The 12701-nt window shown below is 41.5% G+C and overlaps 1 protein-coding gene across 3 annotated transcripts in view; it reads left to right on the top strand.

Moving 5' to 3' along the window:
• DNAH5 (dynein axonemal heavy chain 5) overlaps positions 1–12701 on the top strand; it is a 313711-nt gene that overhangs the window by 135725 nt on the left and 165285 nt on the right. For all 3 annotated transcript variants that reach the window (XM_060400272.1, XM_012097159.4, XM_060400271.1), the window contains exons 32-35: positions 689–845; positions 6018–6230; positions 7435–7659; positions 9104–9276. In XM_060400272.1, the coding sequence (XP_060256255.1) occupies positions 689–845; positions 6018–6230; positions 7435–7659; positions 9104–9276 (768 nt within the window). The remainder of the gene's footprint in view (positions 1–688; positions 846–6017; positions 6231–7434; positions 7660–9103; positions 9277–12701) is intronic.

Consider the following 12701-nt stretch of genomic DNA (forward strand, 5'->3'; position numbering starts at 1 on the left):
AAAAGTAGGGTGATGATAGAACGAAAAACATTCACTGGGTTTTGGTAGCTCCTGGAGGCAGAGAACAGAGTCAAAACCCTTCCTTCCATGTAGCTGGATTTTGCTTCTGCTTCAGCGACTGATTCATTGGATTCTTTTAAGATACAGTCCTGTGACTTCCTTGGTGGTCCAGTGGTTAAGACTCTGAGCTCCCAATGCGGGGTGCCTGGGTTCGATCCCTGGTTGGGGAACTAGATCCCACATGCTGCAACTAAGATCCTGTGTACTGAAACTAAGATCCAGCATAGCTAAAAAAAAAAAAAAGATACAATCCTGAGAATTGGAATTGTCGGCCTTTGGCTGACATAGCATGACACCTGCAGACAAACACAAAGCCAAAAAAGCTCCCTGTGTGTACTTTTTCCTGTCCTCTACGAAGTACAAACATTTTCAGGTTAAGTCAAATATATGCGTTATATTTGTGAAAAATGAATAAATTCTATCAGTTTTGGAAAAAATACAGTCTCCCAATAGAATATGGAATCCCACTTGGCAAAATTAGTAACAAAAGGAAACAGAACAAAGCAAAAACATTGCGTGGGAAAATTAGTTTCTCTCAGTCTTTTCCCTGTTTCCATCCAGATTAAAGTATTCCTAGAAAGGCTAGTTTTTGTGTGTTTATGAAGTTTACCTTTTCCTCCCCACTTAGATACTTGGAGAAAAAGCGACTTTGCTTTCCCCGGTTCTTCTTCGTCTCGGACCCCGCTCTCCTGGAGATTCTGGGTCAGGCATCAGACCCGCATACGATACAAGCCCATTTACTGAATGTGTTCGACAACATTAAGACTGTCAAGTTCCATGAAAAGGTTTGCCTAATTCTCTTTGCTGGCTGGTGATTTACATATCCCGGAATCTCAACTGTCTTTATTAAATAGCTCTCCAATAGTGTTTACTAAGGATTACATTCCTCTCCATTGAGCATTACCCAATGACTAAAAAGATACATTTGGGCCCTGTTTGCCTTCAGACCTTGTGATGTTTTAATATCTAAAGTATAGTGTGAATAACAAATCATTTAAATCTGATTAAGAATGCTGTGTATGTAGTGTTCATGGCTTTCCATGTCAAGTTAATTGTTTAGAAATTTGGCACAGCAAAAAAGCTGTTAATAATTGTTTATCAAATAGTGCTTTGATTGAACAGAATTGCCACAGTTGTTTGATTATTTTATCTTTGTTGTTCAGTTGATAAATCGTGTCCTACTCTTTGCAGCCCCAGGGACTGTAGCATGCCAAGCTCCTCTGTCTTTCATTACCTCCTGGAGCTTGTTTAAACTCATGTCCATTGAGTCAGTGATGCCATCCAACCATCTCATCCTCTGTCTTCCCGTTCTTCTGCCGGCAATCTTTCCCAGCATCAGGGTCTTTTCCAGTGAGTCGGTTCTTCACATCAGGTGGCCAGAGTATTGGAGCTTTAGCTTCAGCATCAGTCCTTCCAGTGAATAGTCAGCATTCATGTCCTTATCTATTTTATTTTTATTTTATTTTATGGCTGCACTGCATGGCATGTGGGAGTTCCCAGACCAGGAACTGAACCCATCCCAGGGCATGGCTGTGAAAGCACTGAATCCTAACCCCTGGACCACCAGGAAATTCCCTGATTTAATTGTTTTAATGAGGCTTTGGACAGTTTTGATATAATGATCCTCCATGTTTTTCATCATGCTCCATTGAAAACTTTTCTTTCTTTTTTTTTTCTTCAAACACTCTGAATAAGTTTCAAGAATGGCGAAATTCACGAGACCCCAAAGAAGTTATTCAATGTGAAGAAAACTACATTTGCACAGCTGCTAGAAGAGATTATCTAATTCACCTCTTCACCCCAAATTCCCTAAAAAAATGACCTTTCCTGCTGGATAACGTATTGAGTTCCTCTATGGTGCTTCATACAAACCTCAGTATTCTTTATTTGTTCATCCTAGAATGCAGTTCACATCTGTTGAGCGAATACATAGACGGGATGTTGTGCTTAACAGTGGGAATACGCCACCCTGAGGGGACTCGTGCTCTGGTGGGGTCTGCGGAGCGCAGCTCCCGCAGCGGTAGAGTTAATCCATTGTGTGCGTGTATGTGCTCAGTCATGTCTGACTCTTTGTCACCCCATGGGTTTTAGCCCACTAGGCCCCCCTTTCCATGGACTTTTCCAGGCAAGAATATTGCAGCGGGTTGCCTTTTCTTCTCCAGGGATTCTTCCTGACCTGGGGATTGAACCTTTGTCTCTTGTGTCCCCTACATTGGCAGGTGGATTCTTCGAAGCCGTTAAAAGCCAGTCTTTTAACCTCTCACTGGCATAATGTCAGTCCTGGGGTTCAAGGAAGAGTATATTGCAACCCATATTGCAACTGTTTTTATGCAGCACAACATTCAAGAGAAATTTGGCCATTAAACTGTCAATATTTTTGATTTGCTGTGCTCATGTGTTCGTCGCTCAGTTGTGTCTGCCACAACCCCATGGACTGTAGCCCACCAAGCTCCTTTGTCCAGGGGATTCTCCAGGCAAGAATACTGGAGTGGATTGCCATTTCCTTCTCCAGGGGATCTTCCTGACCCAGGGAGTGAACCTGAGTCTCCTGTACTGCAGGCAGATTGTTTACCATCTGAGCCACCAGGGCAGCTCCTGCAACCCACTCCATTATTCTTGCTTGGAGAATCCCATGGACAGAGGAGCCTGGAAGGCTACAGCCCGTAGGGCTGCCAAGAGTTGGACATGACTGAGCATAGCATGCATGCATGTGTTCATGTGATGCACAAGTATGGGAATGCCTGTCAGGGAGCCCTAACCTGCATGTAAGGGGTATAGCAGAAGGCTTCCTGCAGGAGAACGTGATATTTGAACTGGTTTTTGGAAGGGGAGTGAAACATATCAGGCACGTGGGGACAGGACCCCCTGACCTCTGCTTAGAGCAAGGGCAAGTGCAAGGGGAAGCCTGGGATGTCAGAAATGTGAGTATGGGAGGAGTTTATTACTTTCTTAGGGCTTCCATGAATTAAAACAGAAAATTATTCTCTCATGGTTCTGGAGGCTAGACATCCAAACTAAGATGTTGGCAGGGTTGATTCCTACTGGAGGCTCTGAGGGAGGGTCCGTCTGTCTCCTAGTTCTGCTGGTGGTCAGCAATCCTTGGTTTTCCTTGGGTGTGGAGACACCACTTCCATCCCCACCTTTGTCTTCACAAGACTTTCTCTCTGTGTGTCTGCATCTAGCTCTCCTTATTCTTCTAAGGATGCCAGTTGTTGAACTTGAGTCCACTGCCATCCAAGGTGACCTCATCTTGAGTACATCTGCAAACACCCTATTTCCAAATAAAGTCTCATTCACAGGTGCTAGGGGCTTCCTTTGTGGCTCAGATGGTAAATAATCTGCTACAGTGCAGGAGACCCAGGTTTGATCCCTGGGTTGGGAAGATGTCCGGAAGAAGGGAATGGCTACCCACTCCGGTATTCTTTCTTGCCTGGAGAATTCCATGGGCAGAGGAGTCTGGCAGGCTGCAGTCCATGGGGTCACAAAGGGTTGGACATGACTGAGTGGATGACAACATAGTCTGTTCACAGTTACTAGGGCTTGAGGCTTCAATATATATTTTGGAGGACACAGTTGAACCCACAACACAGGCTTATGAGCAAAGGGAAAAGGAGAAGAAAGAGGCATGGACCATATTCCAGAGGGCCAAGTGCATTATACTATGGGATGTACTTCTTCATGAATGTGACAGAAAGCGGGGGAGGTTTTCAGCAGAGAAGTGGCCTGATTTGTGTTTCAGAAAGATCTTCTGTGTCAGGGTAGGAGTTGGAATGGAACGGGGAGCAAGGAAATCAGTGTTGAAAGTGATTGCAAAGTCAGGATGGAAAAGGCTGAGTTGTTACAACAAAAGGCATCAGTGGAGGGTGAGAAGAGACAGTGTGGATTGAATGGTTAAAAAAAAATCAATGTTTCTTATAGATCTACTGGATCTATGGGTTGAATGAAGGGATTGAATTGCCTGGGAGGTTCTGCTGGATGTTTTGCTCAAATCCTTCTGCTTTAGCCCCAGGACTTTATGGTCCCAGAGCAAAGCTTCTCATTGTCTGATTGTACATTGAAGATAATTGAAACATCCTTATTTTCAGCCTCTGTTCATAGCAATTACTGCTTAAAAACAAGTAGCATTGCTTTTTTTTTTTTCTTGTTGCTCTTTCTGCCATAAGGTTTCTAATGACAAGGAGCTGATCCTGGTTTTATGGATCCTAAATCTTATAAGATTATAAATACAAATTTATATTCAGGACCTAGAAGAGTCCATGCAAGGAGGGACCCTGAAACTCAAGGCTCATCAGCTTCTTGGTAGATAACTTCTGTGGACAACTAAGGAGCATTTAATTAATGCAGACTAATCTAAGCCCAAGGGAACAATATTCCATTTATTAAAGAACAAAAACAAACATTTGCCTTTATTTTATAATTGGCATCATAGTTGTTCCTCAGTAACTGTGGAGAGGATTGGTTCCAGGACACCAGAGAATACCAAAATTTGTGAAGGCTTAAGTCTCTTATATAAAATGTAGTAGTATTTGAATATACCTATGCATTGCTCCTTGGAAGGAAAGCTATGACAAACCTAGACAGCATGTTAAAAAGCAAAGACATCACTTTGCTGACAAAGGTCTGTATAGACAAAGCTATGGTTTTTCCAGTTGTCATGTATGGATGTGAGAGTTGGATCCTAAAGAAGGCTGAGCACTGAAGAGCTGTTAGCTTTGAATTGTGGTGCTGGAGAAGACTCTTGAGAATCCCTTGGACAGCAAGGAGATCAAACCAGTTCATCCTAAAGGAAAAAAACCCTGACTATTCATTGGAATGACTGATACTGAAGCTGAAGCTCCAATTCTTTGGCCATGTAATGCAAACTGACTCACTGGAAAAGACCCTGATGCTGGGAAAGACTGAGGCCAAAAGAGAAGGGGAAAGTAGAGGATGAGATGGTTAGATAGCATCAGTGACTCAACGGACACGAATTTGAGCAAACTCTAGGAGATGGTGGAGGACAGTGGAGCCTGGCGTGCTGCAGTCCACAGGGTCGCAAAGAACTGGACACAGCTAAGTGACTGAACAACAACAATGCATGGTCCCTAGATTATTTACCATATAATGTAAACCCTGTGTAAATAGTTGCCAGCATGTAGCAAATTCAAGTTTTGCTTTTTGGAACTTTCTGGAATTTTTTTTCCAAATATTGCTGATCAGAGGTTGTTTGGGTTCTTGGATTTGAAACTCATGGATGTGGAGAGCCAACTATATTTTGTTTAATTGGCATGAATGGCTGGTAAGGTGAGTAGGAAAGTAAGACAGGCAGGATTTTTAATGACTAATTGGAGACAGGAAGTTTTGTCTCAGATATCTGTCTTCCAACACTGCACGGTCAGTGGATAGCGCAGCACCACCTGAACTGTGTTTTGAACTCCAAATGCTGCAGACATTCTCATTATGCCATACTGCATGTAAATACAAGTGATATCACCAGACTAGGAGCTGGGTTTGCATTAGAATATATTATGTGCAACCAACAGCCTCTGTAAAGAGCATAATGTTTAGTGTAGAGTTGGAATCACCATGTGGGATGTTTGCATTGATCATTTTGACCAGGTGATTGCTAAGCTCAACTTGATAAGCTGGTAGTATGGATGGCTGACTCTCAGAGGGTCCCGTTTCATCTGGGGAAACTTTAGAGACTTTTTGATTATCACATTTGTATTGAATGTTTCTCTTACAAAACAAAATTTTCCTTCTTAAGCATAGAGTATTTGAAATTGATTTCATATTCCCTTTTTGATTTCATGGCTATCTTTTGAAAAAATTGTTTTGAAATTGAATTTGTATCACACTTTGCCTTTTATTTTATAATATATAGCTTAAATTTCTACAGGAAGGATAGCATTGACAAGAGGGCAATGGAGAAATTCATTCTTTATATAAACATAGCTTTTCTTGGGCTTCTAACACAGATCTATGATCGCATTCTGTCAATTTCCTCTCGAGAGGGTGAGACAGTTGAATTGCATAAACCCGTGATGGCAGAAGGCAATGTGGAAGTTTGGCTTAATTCTCTCCTGGAGGAATCTCAGGCCTCATTACATCTTGTGATTCGCCAGGCAGCAGCAAATATTCAAGAAACAGGTTTCCAACTGATTGAATTTCTTTCTTCCTTCCCTGCTCAGGTCAGTGTATTGAAATTGGAAAGTATTTTTTTTTTAACAGAAAAGTCATTTTAGATCTTATTTGTTGTCTATTATAAATGACACAACTGACTATAATTTAACTCCAGAACAATATTGAGATTTTCGTAAGAATTTGTTAAATATAGATAAGTTTAAAGATTTCAACTATAGATTGTTGCTGTTATGTATCTATGTCTATGCATATATATTTATAGATGTATATATTTGTGCTATAGAAATATTGGTATATTTTCTTTTTTTAATATGTAAAAAGTATTTTCCTTTTTAAAAATTTAATTGGAGGGTAATTACTTCACAATATTGTGATAATTTTTGCCATATATCAACATGAATCGGCCATAGGCATACATGTGTTCCCTCCTCCTGAACCCCCATCTTTCCTTTCTCCCTACCTCCTCCTTCCACAGAGCACCGGCTTTGGGTGCCCTGCATCATACATCAAACTCCCACTAGTTATCTGTGTTACATATGGTATTGTATATGTTTCAATACTATTATCTCAAAGCAACCCACCCTCACCTGAAGTAAGTCAGAAAGAGGAGACGGACATCATATATTAATGCATATATACATGGAATCTAGAAAGATGGTGCCAACGATCCTATGTGCTGGGCAGCAAAGGAGCAGGAGTGAATATAATTTCTTTTTTTAAAATATAAATTTATTTATTTTAATTGGAGGTTAATTACTTTACAATATTGTATTGGTTTTGTCATACAAATTTAAAATAGTTTTTTTCCTACTGAATGTCTTTAGTACATAAATCATAAAATGTCCTGTGTTTTACTAGAAAAATGACAAATACATTTAGCAATAAAATACAGAAAGTGATATTTCCTTAGTGATGTGATCGATAAGGATTTTGAGATTACAGTGTATAAACCGTTTGTTGGTTTGATGAAAGTAGGTTGAAGACATATTCTTTCCGTGTCAGTAACATAAAATCTATGGGGGCAGAGGTATGACTTAAAGTGAGATGAAAAAATTGTAGCCACGTCACAAGGCTGTATATGTTTGTCAGGTAAACAATATGCATAGAGTTTCCGTAGATTTTGAAGCAGCCCGTCAAGCTGGTATAATACAGGATGGCTTGATGTTTGCATAATAATCACAACTGTTGTAATTTCTGTTTAAATATATTCATATGCCATAACACTCATAAACCCTTTTTTGCTTCCATAAGGTTGGATTATTAGGAATTCAAATGATATGGACACGGGATTCAGAAGAGGCCCTTAGAAATGCCAAGTTTGATAAAAAAATCATGCAGAAAACCAATCAGTCTTTCCTGGAGCTACTGAACACGTTGATAGACGTGACAACCAAGGACCTGAGCTCCGTGGAGCGAGTTAAATATGAGACTCTGATTACTATTCATGTGCACCAACGAGATATCTTTGATGACCTGGTAAATGCTTTATAAATGCTGTGGCATATACAGAAGAACAAAATTTTAAAAAGGAAAATACTTCTTACACATTAAGAAGTAGACACTATCTGTGTTTACCCACCAGGAATAGTGTGAATGAATTCAAAGAAAAGATACAATTCAGGCAAAGAGGCATCTTTATGAAGAGAAATTGTCAGATTTTCTTTTCAGTCTTTAGCCGAAATTTCGGCCATTTTCTGATGATCTCAGCTAAGGTGTTATGGAGGCAATTAGACTTTATTTTGAAATTCTTTACATGATCATTTTTAATGCTGAAATGTCATGTAGCATCATCGAGAGCTTTCACTTGTCTTACGCTTCTTTTGGTTATTAAATTGAAGATCACTAATCTCTTGATGCAGAAATAATAAGTGACATTGCTAGTAGAACTGCTTAGTAGTTTTGAGGGTTTTTATTAACATAAATCACATATGTAACCAGTTTTGCTACATTCGTTGATTGCAAATGGTCTTTCCTCATGTAGTTTGTGACATTCAGTTGTCATGCAGACTTTTGCCTTTAAAGAAAGAGCAGGGATGAGAAAGAGAGTTTGGTAGCTGTAGAGAATAGGAAATGTGAAATGAAGTTTGCCCTCTACTGTAAAATATGACATTAGATAAGAGGCACGAAGCTCTTATTTTCATAATAATTTTCTGGATCATGTCTCACCCCATTATGTAAAAAAGATTATGAAAGGCTGGTTCTGATGTAATGGAAATAAAGGTGGCACATTGAGGCTGTTATGTGCTAATCTCCTCTCCTAATAGTTAAGCACACTGTTTGCCTTTCTGAGAAATAAAGGGCTCAGGGTAATTTTAGGTTTCTTACTTGTAAAAAAAAATGATTAAAGTGGCTTAAAATTTTGGTTAAAAAAATTCATATAGAAGCATTGCTGGGCAATAACCTGCCATTTAGATGTTAGAAATTTTGGCCTGCTTCAAATCCTAGCAAAGATAATTAACGGATTGTAAAGCCCCCAACAATGTACTTCGTTATTACCAGAAGAGATGACTTTTTTTTTCCCCCTGATGAGATTGTTTAGTTCTATCTTGGTAAGCCAAAAATGGTTTTCATAGATTGTATTTCCTGGTTAGGACTGTGGCATTGGGCATTGAAGAATGAAATTTAAGATATGAGCATCTTACTATCAAAATAGAGCATGTTATTTAAATTGAGGGGCACAATTAAGTGTTTCTCTTGAATTTTCCTTTTCTCATATCTTTGAAAGTATCTCTTTTTTTGTTGTTGTTGTTTTTGCTGATCAATGAATGAATGGGTTGGATGGTGATGTAATTGACATCTCCCAACCAGTTGGGTTGTCTCTGAGTTCCATTACTTCACATTCTGATCTACCTGGATGCTGATGTGTATAGTTAATGAATGGTTTCCCTCTCGGTTTTAATATACACCTTCTGCATTTCAGTGTCACATGCATATCAAGAGCCCTTCGGACTTTGAGTGGCTGAAACAGTGCAGATTTTATTTTAACGAAGATTCTGACAAGATGATGGTTCACATCACGGACGTGCCCTTCATCTACCAGAATGAATTTCTAGGCTGCACTGACAGGCTTGTCATAACACCGCTCACAGACAGGTGATGGAAGGATTCTGTGATTCCTCAGCCTCTCTCTCCCCTACCTCCCACATTTTCATTCTCTCCAGGTGTGCAGCGGATTTTGACTGATGGCCTCTTTTATACGAAACTCTTTGAAATTCGGTGTTTTGAGCTTTACCCATGTATCTTCACAGGGGGTTTAGGAGGCTTGTGACTGAAACACACTTTGCCTTCCATCTTACAGAAGCTAAGTGTAAATGACCCCTGCTGCTGCTTCTCAGTTGCTCCGCCGTGTCCGACTCTCTGTGACCCCATGGACTCTAGCCCACCAGGCTCCTGTGCCCATGGGATTTTCCAGGCAAGGATACTGGAGTGGGTTCCCATTTCCTCCTCCAGGGGATCTCCCTAATCAGACTCACGTCTCTTGTGTCTCCTGCATTGGCAGGTGGTTCCTCTACCGCTGTGCCACCTGGGAAGCCCTGAATGACCTCAGTTCAGTTCAGTTCAGTTCAGTCACTCAGTCGTGTCCGACTCTTTGCGACCCCATGAATCGCAGCACGCCAGGACTCCCTGTCCATCACCATCTCCCGGAGTTCACTCAGACTCACGTCCATCAAGTCCGTGATGCCATCCAGCCACCTCACCCTCTGTTGTCCCCTTCTCCTCCTGCCCCCAATCCCTCCCAGCATCACAGTCTTTTCCAATGAGTCAGCTCTTCTTATGAGGTGGCCAAAGTACTGGAGTTTCAGCTTTAGTATCATTCCTTCCAAAGGAATCCCAGGGCTGATCTCCTTCAGAATGGACTGGTTGGATCTCCTTGCTCTCCAAGGGACTCTCAAGAGTCTTTTCCAATACCGCAGTTCAAAAGCATCAATTCTTTGACGCTCAGCTTTCTTCACAGTCCAACTCTCACATCCATACATGACCACAGGAAAAACCATAGCCTTGACTAGACAGACCTTTGTTGGCAAAGTAATGTCTGTGCTTTTGAATATGCTATCTAGGTTGGTCATAACTTTCCTTCCAAGGAGTAAGTGTCTTATTTCATGGCTGCAGTCACCATCTGCAGTGATTTTGGAGCCCCCAAAAATAAAGTCTGACACTGTTTCCACTGTTTCCCCATCTATTTCCCATGAAGTGATGGGACCAGATGCCATGATCTTTGTTTTCTGAATGTTGAGCTTTAAGCCAACTTTTTCACTCTCCTCTTTCACTTTCATCAAGAGGCTTTTTAGTTCCTCTTCACTTTCTGCCATAAGGGTGGTGTCATCCGCATATCTGAGGTTATTGATATTTCTCCCAGCAATCTTGATTCCAGCTTGTGCTTCTTCCAGCCCAGCATTTCTCATGATGTACTCTGCATAGAAGTTAAATAAGCAGAGTGACAATATATAGCCTTGACGTACTTCTTTTCCTATTTCGAACCATTCTGTTGTTCCATGTCCCATTCTAACTGTTGCTTCCTGACCTGCATATAACAGTGGACATCAAAGGGAAAAAAAAGTGAATTCATTGCTATGTATCAAGTGCAAATCACCATGGGTTTTGAGGGCTGCATCAGGGGTCTGTGGCACTTTTATCATTACAGAGGCAATAAAGGTGTTTTTCTTTTTTTTTTTTTAAGCAGGAAAGAAATTAAATGTGAATGCTGGTTTCTGGTGGCTCAGTGATAAAGAATCTGCCGGCCAGTGCAGTAAACAGAAGAGATGCAGGTTCCGTTCCCGGTTTAGAGGAAGATGCCCTGGAGCAGGAAATGGCAACCCACTCCAGTATTCTTGCCTGGAGAATCCCACGGACAGAGAAACCTGGTGGGTTCAGTCCATAGGGTCGCAAAGAGTCGGACATGACTGAGTGTGAATGCATGCACTGGTGAGAAGTGATGGGGTGGACACTGACCTGTCCTGCCCCCTGCCTGTTATTAACCGCTGTGTTAGCCAGAGCCACCATGTAGCTCCTCTGGACCTGGTTTCTTCATCTATAAGATGAACCAGGTTATCTCCAGAGGTCCTTCCTCTGTGGCTAGTAGTCTGATTTGAACTTGGTGGCATCCACCCATTGTATATGTGCTGTTCAGGGATGCTTTTGATACTTATTTTGAACCAAATAGGTGAGTGTTAAAATCAACATTTGGCTTAAGAAGAAGCTGACCTGAATATCAGTCATTTTCACAGAGTGAACCTCTGGGCTGTTAGATTGAAAATATTATCCCTGGTGGTCCAGTGGTTAAGATTAAGATTCCAAGCTTCCAATGCAGGGGGGTGTGGTCCAATCCCTTGGGGTGGTAAGATCCCATATGTCATGCCGTGTGTGTGTGTGTGTGTGTATACACACATATGGGCGTCCCAGGTGGCGCTAGTGGTAAAGAACCTACCCACGAATGCAAGAGACGTAGGAGACACAGATTTGATCCCTGGGTCGGGAAGATCCCCTGGAGGAGGACATACCAACCCACTCCAGTATTCTTACCTGGAGAATCCCATGGACAGAGGAGCCTGGGGGATACATTCCACAGTGTTGCAAAGAGCTGAACATGACTGAAGCACGCATGCATATATATATATATATATGATCAGACAAAATTTAAAAGTTTGACGTAATAACCCTGTTTGCCAGATTGCACCTTCTGCTCAGTCATGATACCAAATGAAATGCTCACTTTTACTGGAGGATGGAGGAGTAGCAGGAGGTTTCACTGTGTCCTTTCCCCCACGTTGTCTTGTCTTCATGCTCTGTATTCCTTCTTATGTCTCATCAAAGGTGGTTTCCCCTGGATACTGTCAGACGTTTGTTTGGAGTTTTCCTCTTTGAAGTATAGAGGTGAATAGTGACAAAAGGCAGAGAATCCCTTGAAACACCTGTAAAAGTTATTTCACACTGTCTGTCCTTTCAAACCTCAAACCTTTTCCTCTCTTCTTTTCTCTACCCAAGTCCTCCTTTCTGTTTCGCTGAGAAGATAAAAGGACCTGCACTCGTTGCTCGTCACGTCTGCCAACCAAGAGACCTGGCCCTGTGCCATCCACTCCCTCTCTCGGTTTATGGGATGGATTTTGTGCTGGCATCCAAAGCCAGCGCCTCTGCTGATGCAGCTGTTTTGTCTCTGGGAGCATCAATAATTTTCACTTTCTACTGGATCATTCTCATCAATGTACAGCGTGCTGTAATTGCTTCCAGACAGCAAATCCTACTGCGAAGCTCTGGTTTCCTTCCCATTTCTGTGCTCACATCAAAACTTCTCAAAAGCAGTTTTTAAGACTTAAATTTTATTGGAGTATAGTATAGTTCCTTTGTAATGTTGTGTTAATTTCTATTGTATGATAAAGTAAATCAGCTATGCCTGCTTCATCAGATAAGTCGCTTCAGTTGTGTCTGACTCTGCAACCCCGCCAGGCTCCTCTGTCCATGGAATTTCCCATGCAAGGATACTGGAGTGGGTTGTCATGCCCTCCTCCAGGGGATCTTCCTGA

Source organism: Ovis aries, chromosome 16 (assembly GCF_016772045.2).
Source record: "Ovis aries strain OAR_USU_Benz2616 breed Rambouillet chromosome 16, ARS-UI_Ramb_v3.0, whole genome shotgun sequence".
Lineage (NCBI taxonomy): Eukaryota > Metazoa > Chordata > Mammalia > Artiodactyla > Bovidae > Ovis > Ovis aries.